The 20,083-nt window shown below is 48.5% G+C and overlaps 1 protein-coding gene across 3 annotated transcripts in view; it reads right to left on the bottom strand.

Moving 5' to 3' along the window:
- Positions 1 to 6,915: 6,915 nt before the first annotated feature.
- MAD1L1 (mitotic arrest deficient 1 like 1) overlaps positions 6,916 to 20,083 on the bottom strand; it is a 349,137-nt gene continuing 335,969 nt past the window's right edge. For all 3 annotated transcript variants that reach the window (XM_010392404.2, XM_019281689.2, XM_019281688.2), the window contains one exon: positions 6,916 to 7,984. In XM_010392404.2, coding sequence (XP_010390706.1) covers positions 7,826 to 7,984 — 159 coding nt within the window. In that variant the 3' untranslated portion in view covers positions 6,916 to 7,825. The remainder of the gene's footprint in view (positions 7,985 to 20,083) is intronic.

Genomic DNA, 20,083 nt, shown 5'->3' on the forward strand with positions numbered 1-20,083 from the left:
TATGACCCTTTCTCTGAAGCTGCACAAGTCCCAGACCTTTGGGATGCTGTCACCAGCTGACCAGTCACAGACTGGTGGCTGGGAGCAGGACAGGACTCGAGTCTCACCCTGGTCTGACATTCCCACAGAGCCTTTAACCCCAGAATGGGATCAGCCTCACTGAGAAAAAAGGAAATTGGAAATGAGATCAGGAGTCGGAGGTTTTGGTGCCCCTACCAGCCATGGTGCTCCTACCCAGTGCTGGCTACAGGCAGCCCTGCTGTGAACAGCTCAGGGGACAGAGCTGGCTGCACTGAAACCATTTCTTTAATCTGTGTTAGAGCTGCCCAGCCCAGCTCACAGCGGGAGGAGCAGCATGTTTAGCTCAAAGCCTGAAGTGCTGGCATTGCCGTGGGAGACCCAGGTCACAAACCACCATAGGCAGAGAGATGGAGGCCAAACATGGAGGTGGCTGTGGGCACAGGGGGACCAACTGTGCCAGGATGATGCTGGGATCCTGTATTCTCCTAGTTCTGTCCTCCTGGAGTGGAAGGAAGGTGCTCTGCAGGGCACTGCTCTCAGCCCGTGTGTCTCTCCAGCATCAAACCATGGAATTCAAATTGTCAATCTCTGCCTTGTTAGGATGCAAGGGGTTAAACTGTTCTTCCTATGCAAATTAAGCTTAATTAATCCTTTTCATCAGTTGCAAATATACCTTCTGAACCCTATTAAAAACATGAATATGCAAATTCAGACCTTTTTTAATACTCATTTTCAAGGACTTGGAGTCAGGCTTGATTATTCGATTCCCATTAACAGCCTGTAAAACCTGGTGCAAAATTTAATTTCCATTTTAAGTTACAAAAAAAAAAAAAAGAATCTGTTGGTAATTAAGCTAATTACAGTGTTACACTAAAGAGGAGACAAACAAGGAGGACAAGATCATTCATTACATTTAACACTGGTTACAGGACCTGGGGACTGTCCCGCGTTAACTGAGAAGCCAGGAAACAGCAGTGATGGAAACAGGGTGTGTGTGAGGAGGCTGTGGCTTTTGGGGGGCCTGGTGCTTTCCTCACCTTGGGAACAAACCTGCTTCAGTCCCATGAGCCATTTTCCTCCTCCTCCCAAGGGGAGAAGCAATGAAGAGGAGGTGCAGACAGGCTGGAGGGGTCCTGTCGGTGTCGTGGGGTCTCTGCACGGGTCAGGAACATGCTTGGGGTTGGAGTTTCAAAGTAGCCTTATCTTCCAGAGCTGAGCATCCTGTGCAGGTGGGACTTCCATCCTCCCTGAGCACCTTCTCTGTGTATGGGGTGCAGAGGGGAGGTTTGCTGACAACTCCCTTCGCACTGGCAAAGTCATCAGAGATGACGTATGACAAGACTTTGCAGAGGCATCTACAGACTGCTGCTCCACAGCCATACTGGGGGGACAACGAGGTACAGAATGTGACCCCCTGTTGCTCATGCCTGTGGCCAGCACAAGTTGGGAGATGCCAGCAAAACCAGCTCAGCCTACACCACCCAATCCTCCCTTGTGGTCACCCATCAGAGCTTGGCAGTCAGTGCTGGTAGCTCTCAACTTGCCCATCAACCATCCTGTGCCTCCAGGCTTTGCCTGCATGTAATTTTAAAAAAAGTAATGCTATAGGCTGTTCATTATTGTTTACCACCACAGTGTTCTCTTAAAATCAGTCCTTAGGATGCCCAGCATCTATTCTGCACTTGGTGCTTTCTAGTGAGTTTGCAGAGTTAATGTGTGCCTTACCAGAGCTGTAATCCTCACCTCGGGGTGCCAGCACGGCCTGGTGGGCTCAGGTGAGGAGTCCCATGGCTGGGGTTGGCACACATCACACAGGGGATGCCCGCAGGAGGTCAGGGCTCAGTGCCCAGGATACGCTGCAGGACACTCCAACACTGAACCAGAATGTTGGCATTACCTACAGACTCACCCAAAGACCTCCAACACCGGCAGGATGCACCCACCCAAGGGATTTGTGCTATCTGGGAGCTCTTCTCGCTCCTCCTCATCTCAGCGCAGCTGCCAGCACGAGCAACTCGGCTCCCCATGGATTCGGTTCATCCCTCGCCATCACCTCCTCTCCAGGGCTGTTCCTGGCCCTGCCAGGACTCCTGGTGAGAGGAGCTGTCACTTCAGAGCACGACACTCACGGGCGGCTCTGCCTCACAGCAGCGGCGTCAGAGCAGGAGCTGATCACGTACACACCCAGGGGCTGGAGCGTGACTCCCAAACAGAGCTGAGGAAAGGCTCAGGCACATGGAGGAGCCGGGAGAGCAGCGCTGGGGAGAAGGGGTGAAGGAAGGACAGGGTGATTCGCCATCACCCCACTGTGTACCAGGCTGTGCATGGTCAGTGGGGAGTGGGGGGCACCTCCAAAATGAAGGACCTAAGTGACATCCACAGTTTGCATTTCTTTTTAGGAAGGCCACTCCTTGGCACTGGTTATGGGGCAGCCTGGCAGATGAACCAGTCACTACCAGCAAAGTGAAGTATCTGCTGTCATACAGCACAAATGACAGGCATCAGATGCTCCTGAAGAGAAGAGGTTCATCTGCCAAACTTCAGAGCCTTTCATCCGCCTGGAGAACATTTCCCACCATGCTGATACCAGAAGTTTCTGATCATTATCAATGGAGTGTGACAACAGAGATGATAAGGGAAATGCTCTCACCCTCTAGCCAAGCCCTTCGACCTGCCTGGTGCGTCTTGTCAACTGTATCATATTTTGGGGAGAGTCAGAGATGCAGAACTACCTTCTCAGTCCCTGCAGGCAATCAACTTGCTCCCCAAACCATGAGATATGATTGCCCTTATTACTTTAGCTTGCATAGCAGCGAGCCTTGTTAATGGTCATAAAATTATCCAGTCCTTATTTAAATCCTACAGGCGTCTGTGTTTCAATGACCTCCTGATGGTCTCTGGCTTTGCTCCAGGCTGAAGAAGCATTGGGAGGACCAGGAAGGAAAAAGAGGCAGCGGGAGGACTAAAGGAAAAAACCCAAAACCACAACAAGCAACAGTCAACAAAGAGAATTCAAAGTGAAACAGGGAATATTAAAGAGAGATCCATCATTCAGCTGGAGAGTTCAAAAAAACATAACCTGTCATGAAGAGAAGGAAGCAGCATCAGGTAAAATTAGCAACACTAATAAACTCATCAGCACTGGAGCCTGGGCCAGGAAACAGCACAGGGAAGATGAAGGGGTTGGTAGAGGCTTGATCCCATGTTGGGGAAGCAGAAGAAAACTGACACAACCTGAGGGAATGTGCTTTGGTGGAGGAATGTGGTTTGGGTGGAGACAAAAGACATGGGCTTCTTCCAAGACCTCCAGAAGCAAGAAACTGCCTTTGTGCTCCTCAATTTACATGGCAGCATTTTCTTTAAAGTGTGTTTTTCTTCTGTTTTGTTCCTTGTACTTGCTCTGAGGGAAAACACGCAGAGAAGGAAGGCTGGAGACACAGACACTGTGGGTGGAAGGAACAGGAGGAGCCGCTGGGATAGCCTGTCCAGGGCTGGGCTTTGGCCAGTGATCTTTCTGGAGCAAAAATCTCATCCTTCTTTCGGATAAAAGACTGTTCCCCTGTCCTTTCAAATAACATCTGCAAATCCCCAGAGTACCAAAAGATTTTACAACAATAATCCCCCAAAAGAGAAATGAGAACTGGAAAAACCCCCAAGCAGCCGAGAACTCCTTTAATGTAACCAAGCTCCAACACAGATTTCCATCAATTTTGCAGCAAACCTGAGTCATGAAATTAAAAGTAGCATCAGCATATTTCCTATTAGCTACAGTTTCTTTTTCAGAACAGATCATACATTCCTACCCTATTTTTCTAGACACTTGTGTCAATGCGATATCATCAGATGCCGTTCAGTCTTTCCTCTTAGCCTGAAAAAAGCTTTCCTGTTGGGAAGGATGGGATTTTAATATTTAAAAAAGACTTCGTGAAAAAGCTTTGCTGGTTTTTTACTTATTTATTTATTTATTTATTTATTTAATATCCCTCCCATGATCAGAGTGGGTGCATTTTGTAGCTTTTAAATATCATGCAAGTTTTAACAACGTTGCTATTAAACCCGAATCTGCTGTCACAGCAGGCAGCAGGAATGTGATTCACACCAGCACAGAGAGCCTGTTCCATCCTCCCCAGCTCCTGTCCTTAGCTACGGTCACCTGGCATCAGACACCATCATTGTTTTCCCAACATCTCTGAACAGCTAAAAGCTCCAACAGAACCAATCTTGCCCTGGCTGTGCCCTCTCCCACCCCGAGCAGCACAGCCCGATGGGGTCTGGCATCACCTCGGTGATGCCTGAGGAAGGCTCTTGCCTGTCACCCCCTGGGGTTTATTTTGACACGTCCGCCCATCAGCACAACTCACAACACTCTCAGCTGCCTCTGAGCCCACTGCTGGGTTGGGAAATGAAAAGGGCAGGTGCTGCTCAGTGTTTGTTTGGAGCGAGGGGAGGGGAGGAAAGGAGGACAAACAGCAAGGCTGGCACTGCAGCTGTGCAGAAACGGTGGCCTCTCCTTCCATCCAGCGCCCTGTTTCTTCCATCCATCCCCTGCTCTGCTCCTGCCCTTCACTCTCTAGGTACCCAGCTCCATCATGGCTCCATGCTCTTCCCCCTTCTCCTTCCCTTGCTCCTATAGTGTTACATGGAGAAGATCCAAAACTAACATCTGCAAACTCCAAACTTCTCACGGCTCATCCCAGAAGGGTTTCCCTGGTTCCCTCTCAGGCATTGCACACTTCCAGGACAATGCAAACAACACGTGATGACCCCAAGAGCCGGGAGACACAAAGCAGGAGCAAAAGGCTCCAGGTTCAGAGATGTGCCCTTAGGAGAGGCATGAATCTGGTGAAACCTGCCTTAGCCCAGAGCTCTGCTGCTTTCAGACTGTATGGCAGCACTCGACAGCTCCGTGCCTGTTCGGTGTTTGTATGTGCACACAGATGGACAGGGCTGATTTGCAGGGGAGCAGTTTGAGTGAAGGGAAGCTTCAGGCAACACTGCAAACGAGACAGTGCTGTCACACACACACACACTCTCCTGCAGCCATGCACCAATAAATCATATTTTACAGCCTACAGCACATAAACCCAGCAAGCGTGCACAGAAACCCAGCGAGCACATGCATGCTTGTGAGCACTCCCGCCTCCCCCCTCCACCCAACTGCAAATTTATTACCCAGTTCCCAAGATTTTCTGAAAGGATTTTCCACAAACAGGGCTGGAGCTTTGCAAGTGGTGAGCCAAACCCAGATGGGACTTGTGCCCTCACCACCTGGGGTGGTGGCCACTGGGATCTCTGTTTGCACTGCCCCAGGGGGCTGCACCCACAGAGCAGGGATGCAGGGAGTGGTGAACACGGTGGCAGTGCCTTTGATGGGCTGCTGAGCCCATATAGCTCATAAAGGAAGGAGCAATCACTGTGAAATTCAGTGTCACAGTTACTCCTTGCAGCTCCTCATGGCTCAGACAAGCAGGATAATGACAGTGGCAGAGATGGGAGCTGCCGTGGTGTCAGGTACAGCCATAGGTTTGCGGCTTCATCCTGAATTCAGTGTTGGAACTAGAAACGGGGAAGTCTCAGCTCCTCTTCTCCATGGCCCACAGGTGGCCCAAGTGGCTTTGCAATGGTCACACCTTCACATGAGCAACTCCCAGGCTTCCATGTGTGAACCTTAGAGAAGGCAAGCTTCCCAAAAGTCCCAGTTTCCCATAGTGCCCTCTGAGCTCACTGTGCAGCAGCATAACGCCATGAGCAGGGCAGGGACACTGCTGGCTAAAGCAGAACAGTCACCCAGCAGCTTCCCAAGCCATGGACAGGTGCTGCACCATGCCAGCACATCCAGCCAAGCACCCACCCTCACCACACACCTCTCCCAGCCACACTGCCGTATTAAACTTAGCTGAACAAATCAGTCTTGCTGGGAGAACAGAGAGCAGAGCAGTAATTCATGTCTCCTCCCCACCGGAGGCATCTCGGAAGCCTACTGTGTGTTCTCTCCCAACTTATTATCCTTTCCCTCTTGGGAGGCAACTTTCCAACGGGCAGAACATGTTTTCCCTTGTCGCTCTCCAGCATCGCTTCTCGCCTCACCTGTGTTTTGCTAAGATAGAGGGTTTATTGTAAACTTATTAATTACTTCATTTCTCCTGCAAGGAGCCAGGAGAAAAATTTTCCGCGGCAGGCAGGATCTGCTATTGTGTTGGTGGCGGAGCTGAATGCGGCTGACGTCATGATTCATTTTCCCCATGACTGGGGAAGGCGACTCTCCGTGCCATGCCGTGCATATGAATCAGGCAGCCTTCCCCTGGCACAGCATGCCCAGCAATTCATCTTCCACCAGGACTTCTTCAAGCAGAAGAGAAAACGACAAACTTTTGCTATTGCATTTCCCTGCAGAGAGGAGGGCTGGGGAGATGGGGGCTGCAGCCTCCCCAGACCTCATGCTTGTCCCTTCACCTCTGATCTGGGGGTTGATAGCAGATGTTTTCCATGCCTATAGATGCATCAACAGGTCCCCAGCAAGCCTGGCCAACCCTGCAGTCAGTGCAAGTATCTCAGCAAACTTTCTAGCCTGATCACTGCTACCTTCTCTCCAAGCTTAGGAAGTTCCTGCTGAAATCAGGAAGAAATCAATACACACAGAAGTTTATAGCAAACTGATTTGGTTTAAGGCAGCAGGGCTTGGAACTAGATGATCTCTAAGGTCCCTTCCAACCCAAACCATTGATGATTCTATAATTCCATAATTCTATGAATGAGACTTGCCTGGAAAAACAGAGATAATGATGTCCTCCCTTTGCAAAGCACTACCAGCATCAGACCACTGATGTGCTCATCCTCTACATGTGGGAGAGGATGGCAAGGCACAGTGTGCATCCCAAATAAGAGTCATGCACCCAGTTTGGGAAGTGACACTTTATTGTTATGACAGAAGAGCTACATCCATTATAACACAAAATGTTAGACGTCTGGGGATGCTCCACCCTCCATGGAGGGGAGGAGGAGGGACACCTCCCAGAACAGATACCCACAGGGTGGTGGCAGGCAGCAGACTAAAGCCACCAGCACTGAACACAGCCCAAACTGCTCCCTCCACTTCCTACAGTCCTGAGATAACCAAGAACCCTAAAGCCTCAGTGAGGAACCAAAAGCACGGCAGTGACTGAGCCACAGAGGGGTCAACACAGGTAGAGGGGCTTCAAACGGCCATTTATGCTTATGCTCGTCTGCTGAGTGATGGCAGACTCAGGTCACTGATGTCTTAAAAATAATTTCAACCTTGCTGAGTGATGAGATGTTTGCAAGAGCAAGAGACTTTTCCTGGGTCTCTGTCCCTGGGGACAAGCCCTTGGCTCCCATTAGAAGAGGACAATGATGGGGCAGGAAGCACCAGCCTCATGCCAGGTTTGTCTTTTTGCTGGGGCCCAGATTGGGGGATACCTTTGGAAAAAGCTGCAAATGGTGGTGCTGGGGCTCCTCAAACCAGGAGTTCCCACTGTATTCCCAGACAGATGCTGAGAATCTGGGTAGTGATGAACACATGGCCCAGTTCAAATGCAGGGATTGGATCTTGGCACGGGAGAGCCCTGGAATGGAGCTAGAGTTGCCCTCCCACAGGAGGAAAATTACGCTTTTCAGAGGAATTGGTGAGATTTGTGACTCAGCATGAAAGAAGGGGGAAGAAGGAGTTCCCTGCAAAACAGAAGCAACCCAATACCACAAATTAAGGGTGGTGGACATGAGAATTTTTCCTCACTACCTCAAGTGTCCTGCCCAGGAGGACCAAACCCTGGCTGGCAGTGGGACACTAAGCAATGGTCTGGCGGCTGAAGAGGTCGAGGGTGAGGGCGCTGAGGAAGGCTGGGATGCTGTCCTGGCGCAGCAGGTGGAGCTCGATCAGCTCCCCGATGGTTCGGGAGAACTCCGTTTCCAGAAGCTGCATTTTTCCACCGGAGGAGCTGGAGGCCTAATGGGAAAGAAGAACAAGCCCATTAATACCAGGGGGTTTTCATTCACCTCCCGTGGCACAGGAGCAGTGTCACCCTGAAGCCTCCTTTGCACCGAGGACGTGCCATCTGTTTGGCACACGGCATTCCTGAATCCTGCATTCCAATGTCCCCATGCAGGACCCCCGTGTGAGCCTTCCCCAGTGACAAACATGGTGATGGGGAGGTGAGGGGTTTGACCATCCTGGAAAAAGCCTGTTCTGCCAGCACACAGCAGGGCTGCCCACATGAGGGTCACTGTCACCAACACCACCCAAGGTGGCAGGAGCTCTGCACAGGGGTTTTTTCTCCATGAAAACACTTATTCCTGAAGTCACACCACTTCTGTAGGAGGAAGCAGACCTGTTCCTAATTAACATAACTCCTTCCCAGTGAGTACTGATCCACCCCACATCCCTAAAGTGTTTAAACCAGCCTGGCATCACACAGCTGAAACCTCCAGAGGAATTACTCCAGAGATGCTCTCAAGAAAATAAGGAAACTCAACATGTGGGAAGACATTACAAATCTCCTGTAACATATAAAACAAGCAAAAAAAAAGCTAAATGCAAGAGAAATAAGGGATGCTTGAAGCCTCTCCTGCCCCCAGAGGCACAAAAGCAGCTTGTTTATTAATAAACAGCAAAAACATCACAGTGCAAATGCTAATTTTTTTCCCCTGCTATTTTCCTCTTCAAAATACTCCCATTCCTAATTGCTTTGCAGCTCTGCTTCCTGTCAGACCGAGGTGGGACCGCACAGGTGGTGCAGGGCACAGCCAGCAGCCCCCTCCTCAACCAAAGGATGCCAAGATCCAAAGTGGAGGATTGCCAGGTGAGGGGAGAACATTATGAACTTTCCATGTTTGGGTCCCTTGGGATTGTGAGGAGTGCAAGGTAGAGAGGATGCCCCCGTCATCCCCGAGCCAGGCAGGGAATCGAAACAAGGTTTCCACGTGGAAAAGTGAATTAGCTTTTGTTTAAAGCTTCATTTTGGCTGGGATGTTTTTCAGCAAATCCTGTGCTTTGATCTGAAGCTACCTGATGCCTCCTGTGCACCTGAGGTACCACTGAGGGTACACAGATCAAAGAGGGAAGCGATGGCAGATGAAGGAGCCAGTTGGAGGCATCGGGAAGGACGTAAATCCCCATCCCATGTAAAGCCAAAGGTGCCTGCCATGTGAGGCTGTAGCAGAGCAGCAAGCACAGGGGCTGGGTGCTGTGGCAGCAGCACAGGTTTTATTTTGCAAATCCTCCCTGGATTCAGCTGTTGGGAAGTGCCAGTTTTGGAGGAAGGTCCGAGTATTATGAATGCATCACTTGTGTCTCCAGCTCTCTTACCACTGAGTTGGATGCATCTGAAATGGGAATTTAAGCTCTGTATGAAATACACAGCCTCCCTCGCAGATTTAAAACACTCTTTGGGCACAGAATTAATTTCCTAACAATTTACAAGCAAATCCATTAATTGGTTTACTAGTTTAATTAATTAAAGTAAATTCCTTAAGAAATTTAGCATCCAGTGCCAGACCATTTGCTTGTGTTTTATGACCACAGAAACTGAGCAAAATAAATGTTTTAAATTTCCTCTACTTTGAGCTCACTGGTGTCGTGGGTGAAGGCTACATTTGAATATCTTCTCTTTTTTTATGAGATTAATGGTAGTTTCTCTCTACTATTCTTCATAACCAAAGTTTCCTCCTGCAGCAGAGGCAGAAGAATAATGTTCAGAGAAAGTTATGTGGACAAATACATGCTTCTGAGAAGATTGGTATTTCCCACTGAGTTTTCTCAGCTGCCAAGGGAGGCACCATCCTCCCTGTCACCCCCACGGCCTCTGTCTCCCCAGGAACTCCAAAAAATCAAAGAAAAGCCCCAAATGCTTACAAACCCCAGACATCTCACCCAGGTTTCTTATGATTGCTTCTGTAACAGGCACAAGGCAAGGCAGCCACTTGGAAAAAAAGCAATTCTTCCTCTGCCGGGAGATGTTTACATGTGAACTTAGAGGATGGATGCACTTGCAGTGCAGCTCATTCAATCTCACACTGCTTTTAAAAAAATGGAGAAACTTTTTTTTTTCTTTTTTTCCCCCCAGGAGTGTTTTAAAATTGCTATCATTGTTACTTTTCTTATTATTTGTTTTTATTGCTTTTTTTCTTCACCCATCTGTTCATAATGTAGTATAGACTGGGATATATAGATAGATTTGCTGCTTTGGGTTCAACAGCGGGAGTACCTCTGCAGCCTGTGCTTTACAAATAAAGTGATTATATTAAATAATAGCAATATGTTCCCATTAATTCACAGGATTTCTTTTCAAAAGGCAGCCTGCACCCTGCCTGGTGCACTCGCTGGCAGAGAGGGAAGTGCCCAGGGCAGGAACAGGAGCGAGCAGGGGATCATGGCAAGGCAGGGGGATGCACAGGGGTGTGCAGGAACACCGAGGGGGAGCACATGGCAGGGATGCTCTGCTGAGTGAATGCTGCAGGGTCTGGTGTTTCACACCATTCTGGATCAATGCAGAGCATGCCTGTGACTCCAGCTCTAAAAACTGGATTTATGAAAATAAGAAACGTGAAATTTCCAGCGGTTCAAAACTGCAAGGGCACCCGAATCCTCCTCTTCACCGTTCATAGCTAGGGTTCCCTCCACCCATTTTTAATCAATTTTTTAAAAAATTGAAAATAGTCTCAACCCTCAAAGGCAAACCCCTGGACACAATTCCTGCTGACAAGAACTTGCAGGTGCCAGCACAAGCCAACTATTCACAGCACACTCCATGTAATACAATCACCAATCACCCTGCTGATGCATTCCCTAAAATTCTAAGTTTCGATGAAGCCAAAAGCCACCCCAGCCCATCTAGGAATAAAATGCAAAGCTGAGAAGAGCATAAACAAGTGTCACTGATCCATGGGGACAGTCCATGAGTGGGAATGGGGTGAGAGAGACCAGAGCATGTTCAAACCCAGCCCTGACTGCTCTGTGCCCAGCACTACTGACATCATTGCTATAGCGTGTTGCTCTTAAAGAGAGGGCTGAAAGAAAAAAGCATCAACACTTAGAGTCAAACTGAATACATGGGATCAAAGGAACAGCTGGACCTGTGAATATGCCCATCCATCCCAGAGTCAATGCATAGAGGAGACAATGCAAGAGGACACTCTGGGGACCACCATCATTCTTCACTCCCTCTTTCCCCTTTGTGCTGAGCCAGACAAGTGCAGTGCTTCACTAGAGATGGAAATATTCCCATCTCAGCCTCAGTTTCCCAGAGCACAGAGCAGCCTGGGATGCTGAAGCTAAGCACTATGAGAATACCATCTCTCAGGTACTCTGTACATAGCCCTATATTGGTTTCTTCTAATTCATGGGAAAAGTCTGTCTGGCTCACTAAACTACCAAGATTCAGGTCTCTGTTATGTTTTATTCAGATCTCAAATACTTGCAAAAGGAAAGATATCAGCTTTCACTAAGCTCTGTTGCCAGTTCAGTCTGATTTAAGGACTATGGGGACCTTTTCTAGAAAAGCAAAGGAAATCACTCTTCCCAGTCTTACTGCACACCCAGCTCTGCTGGAGTGGGTGGGATGTGACTCTGGTTGTAGATTTGAAGGGTGACACCCTGTTTGTCTCCTCACAGGCTGTGCTACCCCACAGCAACCAGATCAGGGGCAGACCTCTCTATATCATAACCCACATCAACACTGGTCTATTTAGCACAGAACAACACGAACTTGAAGGAGCTGCTCTGAGAAAGGAGCTGTTAGCACAGCTGTTTCTTCAGGGGAATCGAGATCAGCAGCCGCCTGCCAGAAGGAAACATCATAAATCTTCCTCTTAACCCTGGAAACCGGTAAATTATTCAAGGCTTTATAGTTCAGATATACATGTAAAAATCTCTCAAATAACCACCAATGTGGTAGAAAAGCAGGTTCTTCTCTCTGATGAATAAGGAGCAGACAACGCAGACGATGTGGAGGAGCAATCAGCAATAGGCATTCCCAAATGTCCCACTCGGTGGATGGACTTGCAGCTGGGTGAACCAGGCTCGTAAAACTGCAACATATGGACCATAACAGGCTCTCTCTGCCATTTCAGTGTAACATGTACAGGACTTCTGTCTGCCCTGGTCCTGCTGAGATGGCTCTTTGCACCTCGTGCTGCTTCCCTGAAAGCCAATACCCAGCACTTCCTTCTCTGCTTCTTCCAGCAGCTGAGGGGCAGCTATGTGAAAAGTGTGACAGTGTCTCCTTTAGTCACTCACAAGCTACCACGGTGTGGTTCAGAAGTGCACTCAGGTTTATACCCATTTCCTCTTCTCTCTGACATATTTTGGTAGCTAAAAACAATGGCTCCAAAAGTGCCATCCACTATAAACCGGCATGCAGTGTGACTTTAATCACACAAAGGATGCTTCTTGAAAAACATGGGTTGAGCATAAGACCCAAGGTCATGCAGACCTTCAGACACTGGAATAAGACTGAAAAGAGGGTGGTTGCATGCCCCAAGGAGAGAGCTGACATGGGGATGTGGTATCATGAGAAAGTATGGAGTAGAAATGCAGAAACAGGGAGAAGAGGGCTTCAGCATTCTAGAAAACTTGAGATTTCAACATGAAGTGAGGATTTTCTACCTCTGATTTCCACACTGAGAAAGCACAACTGCCTTTGGGGATGCAATCCATGCAGGACATGTGTTCCTGCAACTTCAAACACACACCTCAAGTGCCGCAGGTGGAGTTCCTGAATGGGTTTTGGCAAGCTGACAACAGGGATGGTGGAGCTTTGTGCCAGGCACAGCAGGCGAGACAGTTGTGTCTCAGCTTGGGAATAAAGGAGGCTCAAACACCTCCACAGTGTGCAGAAGGATGAAGTCCTGGGCTTTGGCAGGGCTGCCAGAGCCACCCCTTGGCGTGGTGACAAACCTTTGCTTTGCAGATGCCACTTGGCCATGCTCTATGGTAGACAGTGCTTTCCAAGGCTAAGATGTATGAGGGGTCAAAAGGAGCAAGTGAATCATTGTCCGGTGACATTTACCCAGCGAATGCATCTCGAAGGCCCCATCTCATCTGCTCTGCTCCTTCCATAAATCACTGTCCGTGCTGCGTCCCCACGGACGCCGGCTCTGAGCACACACAGCAACCAGCCCCCCGTGCGCCGAGGGAAGGGGCAGCGCGGCTTCACACCCAGCGCTCCACACGGAGCTTCTCCCTGCTCTGTGCAGGCTGCTCCAGCACTAAGGGCCATGCTGCAGCCCCTGTGACCCAGTTCTCACTGCCTTTTCCCTTCTCCTTGTGGTGCTCCCCACCCTACCCTGAAGAGCGCTGTGCCATCCACTCCAATGAGGGTTATGCACATCTCCCCACCAGATCGACCCATTTGGCAATTTGCCTTCATCACATGAATCCCTCAGAGCTCCTCCTCATGTGGGGCACTCACTCCCTCTTCCCAAAGCCTTCATGCATCAGCAGAAGTCCTCAGGGTTGGCTCTTCCACCTGATCACCTCCTGCATCTCTGTTGCCATGTGTGCCTCGGAGCCTTGGCCACACTGCTGGTCCTGAAACCCCCTCATCTCCCTGAGGCTTCCCCACGGCACCCATGGCCTCCCTCAGCACTCACTAACACACACAAACCCTGCCACAGTCCAACAAACCTATTTGAAAATTTCCTTTAAGAAGCTGCTGGCTCTGACCTTTAAATGAGAAAATCCTTTTGTTTCTGCCTCTTGCTTCAGATGCCGAGATTTTTCTAAATGTCAAAGGCCGCCTTGAACACGTGCAGATGTTGAGGGGGGAAGCAGTGGTGCTGAGTGGGCTGGCACCCTCTCTCTGGGGCTGCAGAGCTCATAAATCACCACTTCAGATCACCCCAGACAGACAGACAGACAGACGCAGGGCAACCCACCATGCACAGAGCCAGCCAAAAAAGCTGGAGTGCCCAGAAAAATACCAAGGAAAATATGTGTGTGTGTGTGTGCACATGCAGGAACTGCCTGCTGAAGTTATAACAACCCAAACACGAGGTTTTGAGATTTAATTGCTCGAACTTGGCTCTCTCGGGTGATGATATCATTATCAAAATACCCCAATTGAGTTATGCCTCACCAATCAATCTCTCCTAAGCATCATGCACTGCTCAAATACCAGGTCCCCAGGTAGCCTCTAAATCACTTTAATTACAGGCCGTTCATTTAAAATTAGGGAAATATTAAAGAAAAAAAAAACAAAAAACAACACAAAATTGAACCACAAGACATGCTTATGGCTGGAAATATTTATGAGGTTATTTAGCAAACTGTTTACTGGTTTCCTTCTTTTTTTCATGGCAACTGGCAGGTTCCAGCTGGCCTCACAGGACGCCTGCACATTGTGGCTCCCGCAGGATGTGCAGCACTTAATCAATCAGGTCACCTCCCTTTCCCAAATGACCATTCCTTGTCTGCAGCAACACTTCCCCCCCCCCCCCCCCCCCCTTTAATATCCTCATTGTAACCCAAAGAAGAAGAGCACTTCTTTATAATAATTGTTTCTTGCCAAGACCTCTGACCTCTGTGTCACCAGCTTGGTATATAAAGTGAATTTATGAGGCAGACAAGGATGGATGCCTGTAAAGGGCCTTCCAGGAAATGTAATGAAAAAGCTGCTTTTAGCTGCTGAGCAAAGAAAAGCAAATGCCTGGCAGTGCCAAGAAGAAAATTGAATGCTGGGATGGGGTAAGTGAGAAACAGCCCCATGTGCAGTGAGATTTATAGCAAACATTTCCTTTCTCTTTCTTATTATTCAACACTGAGATGAACCACAACCCCAGAATGTCTTTGGAACAAGAGGTCAGCTCATATACTTCCATCTTAACCAGAAACACGACCCAGGCACTGTGTACACGAGGGGCAGCAGTGATGGGGTCCTGGATGCTGCACCAGCTCTGCAGCAAAGGAACGCAGAGCGGGGTGTGCTGCGCCAGCCTCTCCCCACAGCTCCCTGTTTTGATCTAGGTGAGCTCTCCTGCACCTCACGTCAAAAATGAAACATGAAAAAGAGCAGGGACATGTGCTGAAGGGCTGCACCCCTCTCCATGGGGGAAACCTGCTGGTGTTAATCCTGGGGGACAGTGCTCTGTGCAGCAGAGGGCGAATCAGCACCTTCTTTCAAAAGGTTTCTCCTACAGGTTAATGCCCTTTAGACTGTCAAATGCGATGCCATAAAAATAAGATCAAAGGCTTTAAAATAAGGGAAGCATATTTTTTGATTCATACTATTACTATTTTATATCTGAATATTCCTATAGAGCTTTTCATCCTGGAAGACAGGTCTTTGAACTGCTGTGATTTCACCTATCACTGAGGAACAACCCCTGGGGTAAAATGTGACAGCTATTATCAGGGTGCATTAATGTTACTGAACAGTTCAGGACAGACAGAGACAAATATATCCAATTTAAATCATAGGTTTGAAGAACTACTGCTCAGTGTGGATTAATACCCATGCATTTTCCAAAAGGGCTTTGAGAGTTTTTAGAGAACAAGTGCTGAAACTAAAATTCCCTGTCTCATCTGTAGGATTCATTCAGGCTCCCATCATTATGCTGCAAATTGAACATTGTCAGAGAGGGAAGATGGCAATGTACATGATTCACTCATAGTATCTACTTTTGCAGATTCTGATGGGATGTCCAAACCAGCCACCAAGGAGACTCACCCTGTGGAGATTTGCTGAGGTGATACCTAAAAATGGTTCCACTGAACACATGGCTGGTGAGAGTAAATCACAGCAGATTGCTCACATCACAGAGAATGGAAAACCACATGGGATGTCACTCTAAACTAATACTGGCAGCTGGCTGTAGTTGGAGCTTGAGGTCATAAATTATAAGTTTTTAACAGACTCAGATCTGCTAAATAGTGTTCACCAGCCAAATATGCTTATAAGCATTAAGCATGGAGGAGTAGAGATGGGAACAAGGCACAGAGCTCACAGAATTTTTCCGACCCCATTTCATATCAAAACCCAAACTATGACATTAAGCCTTTAAAGCCAATACCTCCATAAAATCTCAGGATCTTTACAAATCAGTGTTTCTCCTTGTTATACAGAGAAGCTGTGCTGATCCCCCAGCCACGGCTATCTCTGACCTACAACAAATCCCTTCGGAAAGAGCAGCCAGACGTGCGTTATCCCATCTGCTGTCACACCACGCGGGGCAGGGCTGGACCGCTCCAGCACCCCGTCTGCAGCTTCCCAACCATCTGCGAGGTGACCGTGTTGGACTGGTCAAGCTGCAGAATGAGTAGCTAACAAGCATTAACAACATCTAGCCCATGTGTTCTGTCTAGTAAAATGCCAACCCATCTGTCTGTAACATCAGCGACTCCGTAGAAGCCATATGCAGGAGAGACATAAATTAGGGAGAGAAAAATCTCCCGTTACTTTCTCTGCAGTGAATCTGCAGTTGTCGCTGGGAATGCGAGGGACTGGGTGTTTTTTAAGTTCTGTTTTCCCAGCCAAATCTCAGGCTCATGTAGCTCTCCAGCCCTGCCATCCAGAGGCAGTTTCTGGTCTGCACCTGACCCCGGTGAATGTGTTTTGGCACAAAGAGAAAAGTAGCTCCAACTCAAACCAGCTTCCAAACCGCTCCCCCAGGAGAGCCAGAAGAAGAGAGACAACTTGAGGGAGATACCAGGGACTGGCAAGTGAACCGAGCATACAAGAAACCCGCAGTTAGACAGGGAGCTCATTAACCAGCCAAGCTGATTATCACATTCCTCTCCACCTCCCTTGCTGGAAGCTCTCTGACCTGGAAGGAACAGAGGAGCAGTAAACCAAGAACATGGAGTTTCCGGAACAAGAGAAGGAAGCACCTATGGCAGAAATGCAAGAAAAAAAAAAATCATCTGTGTGGGCTGTAATTAAGACAGCCTGTTGCCAAGGCAGGGAGATACTCCACTTGTGAACTGCAGCTGGGAGCATGAGGTCTGAAAGAGAACACAAGCAGCAAAGTTTATCAAGCCCTGCATTAGTGAGAGACGTCTGGAACCACGGAGAATTTTGACGGCAACTTCTGAAGCTGCGGCATTGCCTGGGAGATAGGCACCCCCTCCCCAGAGCAAACCACTGCTCCCCAAGAGGCAGAGCTTGCTGGAGCCTTCATCCCTCACTGAGTCACACCAGACACGTGCCGTTCCGCTGCTTGGCTGCTCCTGCTTCATGGTCCTGCTCAGAAGCCTCTGCTTTCCTGTCTCTGGATTAGAGCAAATCAGCAGTAAAACCCAAGACTCCCCTCTGAAGTGCCTGCACGTGACACAGAGTGAAAATAGGTCATACAGACTTCAGGACTCACCACCTGCCAACTGGAAATGAATCCCTGAGTTTGGGAGCTGGGCATCTCACTTTGCCTGAGATGGAGGGAGAGTGCCTGGAGCTGGGAATGAACAGAGGACACATGCTGGGGAGGCACATCTGGAGTGACTGCTACTCTGCCACACTGCAGATGCCATCATGTGATTAGCGCAGTTATCCTTATCATCTTTTTGGTATCCTTCTCCAAGTCTTGCTATAAGCAGGGTGGATGGAAGGCTAAAGAACTGAACAAGGTCCTGTTACCAGTAATGGCTCAAGGGACTGTAAGTGATAAAGTTAATGACAAGCAGACAGTTAGACCTTTAGCTCTGTGGCTGAGGGATGGGGCAGTATATGGAGCATGCCTGTTCCCGCCTCATTGAGTTTGCAAGGCTTGTGGGGGAAGGAGTAACAGATGGACCTGATGGCAGAGTACAGCTGAAATTCTCACCATGTTTATTCATTACACTCTCCTAGCTCTTGTTTGTCATAGTCTGGCACCCTGGGCTAAAATGCAGGTTCAAGCTTTACATCAAGGAAATTGGTGACACGTATTAGTCACCTCTGCACAGAGCCAGCTCCGCATCACAGCCAGCGCTGCGCAGACCAAAGCCACCGCTCATCTAAGAGCAAGAAGAATTGGTCAATAATTACCCCTTCCTGTGGGACTGTGTGACTTGCTTACAGTTATGATCTACCAAAGTGGAATTTAAGTGTTGGCTCTGGGAATAACGTTAGTGGCCGTTGCAACATCAATAACCAAATGTCACAATGTTAGCATGAGCTGAGGAAGGTGCTTTTACTGCTCTCGCTTTTTTGCTGGCTCACATTTTCTTCGTTTTTCTTCATTTGAAATCGCTGCCATCAGCACGACTGTCAGCAGGACCAAAGTAAGCCTGAGTTGTCAGTACCCAGAAAGTCAAAGAAGGAAGTTGATTCTCAACACGCAAAATGATTTTCTTGTGTCCTCAAGAATGAGTTTTAACCCTTAACAGCTCACAACTCCACTGTGGGGAAGCACATTTCTCAGAGTGCCACAAGTAGAAGTTTATACTGAGAAGAGATGTTATTATTTTTTAGATGTCAGCATTTCTTTCTCAGCTTCAAGACTTCTGAATTCATGGAGCTGATGGTTACCAGTAACTCTGTTTGTGGAGTTGCTCAACCAGACTTGTAGTCCACAGGCAGGAAATCTTGAAGAACAAGTCACCTGGCCTGTGCAGGTTGGGTATACCCAGCTTTCTTGAAACGGGCTTTTAATGGTAAAACCCAATGTGAAACAGAGACATAGGACTCCTCTCTCCTTGAGCAGGTCTGATCTCACCGCAAGAAGAAAGCCCACGGCTCAAGAGACAGAGGTTGCAGCTAAGGAGTGAATAAATAGGAAGATTGCAGTATTCACTGAAACAGTAGGAGAAATTCTACTGTACCCCTTGGGGGGACACTCGGCCCTTTGGGCTACGACACATTTGCTGAAAGTTCCTGCTGTTGCTGCCTGTGCTGTCATTTGGCACTAACCTCCTGAAGAACATGGCAAGACAGCGCTGCTGGTTCTCATGTCTGGATGAACATGCTCCTCTCCCCGAAGGGAAAAGGAGAGGTTTTGTGTTTAGCGAGTGCGCCATGTTCGAGCAACCTCCGAGGAATCTGCCTGGGGCCCTGGGCCTCCCCATCTGACACACATCTGACACACATCTGACTGGTTGTCTCTTCCTGCTGGTGTTCTCCCACTGATGTGCTGCCATCCGCCAGTCAGCTCCTTCTGCTGCAAGTGCAGGGGGGAAGAGATTTATGCAGACACCATGTATGCAATTATGAAAACAGAAGACAAGACACCCGGATATCACATAAACTGATGCATTTTTGCTGGCAGGCTTTTTGCATGATCCAGTAACAGCTGTCATGCTCCAGCTTCTCTCATCTGAGCTCTGCTACCACTTCAGCATCCTTCCACATCCCTTAAGAGGGCTTCCTTCCCTTCCTGGTACAGCCTGCTCCAGATGCCACAGCAAGGCAGGCAGTAGCGTGGGATGCAAAGGGGAGACAGTACGGCTGCTTTTCATAGCAGCACTAAAACGAAATGTTCACTTCTTTAGGCAAGATGCTGCTCATTAGCAATGACCTCGAGGCATGCAAGCTGCTCTACCAGCAATCTCTCCCACTCTGGAGCTCTTTAAAATTTGCCCTTTTCCTGTGCCAAGTCTTTGGCAAGCTTCCCTGAAGCCCAGTAGTGATCTGCAGAGATACACACATGTTGCCCAGTGCTTTCTGGAGAAAGGTGGTGCAGGGGCTTTCTGGAGAAAGGGGAGCTGGTATGGAGCTTGGACTTCATGTCTTGTCCCCTACTCAGCATATCATTAAGGGAAGGAAAGGACAAGCCTACAAGTTTCCCTGCCAAGTCAGCTCCTGCTGTGAACTCTAAAGCCTGGGAGCCTGTTAGTGCCCACATCCTCCTGGTTTTCAGCACTCCATGCTATGCTTGCTTTTGTAGATAGATTTAACCTTTCTAAAATTAACAACAGAAGAGAACTTCTTTTGGCAGAACACCAGTTTTAGAAAGATGGAGGAACACAACATTTTCCAAACACTTGAAAACTGCAGACTGAAGATATGTGTTAGTCTCTGCAGTGCATGCTGGTTTTGCTCATTATTCTGAATGCTAATACATTAATAGATCCTCTCCTGATTAGCGGCTGCACTAGGCTCTCTTTCTAGGAACACATATGGCTCCTTCTTGCCACAAT

The sequence above is a fragment of the Corvus cornix genome, chromosome 14 (assembly GCF_000738735.6).
Source record: "Corvus cornix cornix isolate S_Up_H32 chromosome 14, ASM73873v5, whole genome shotgun sequence".
Lineage (NCBI taxonomy): Eukaryota > Metazoa > Chordata > Aves > Passeriformes > Corvidae > Corvus > Corvus cornix.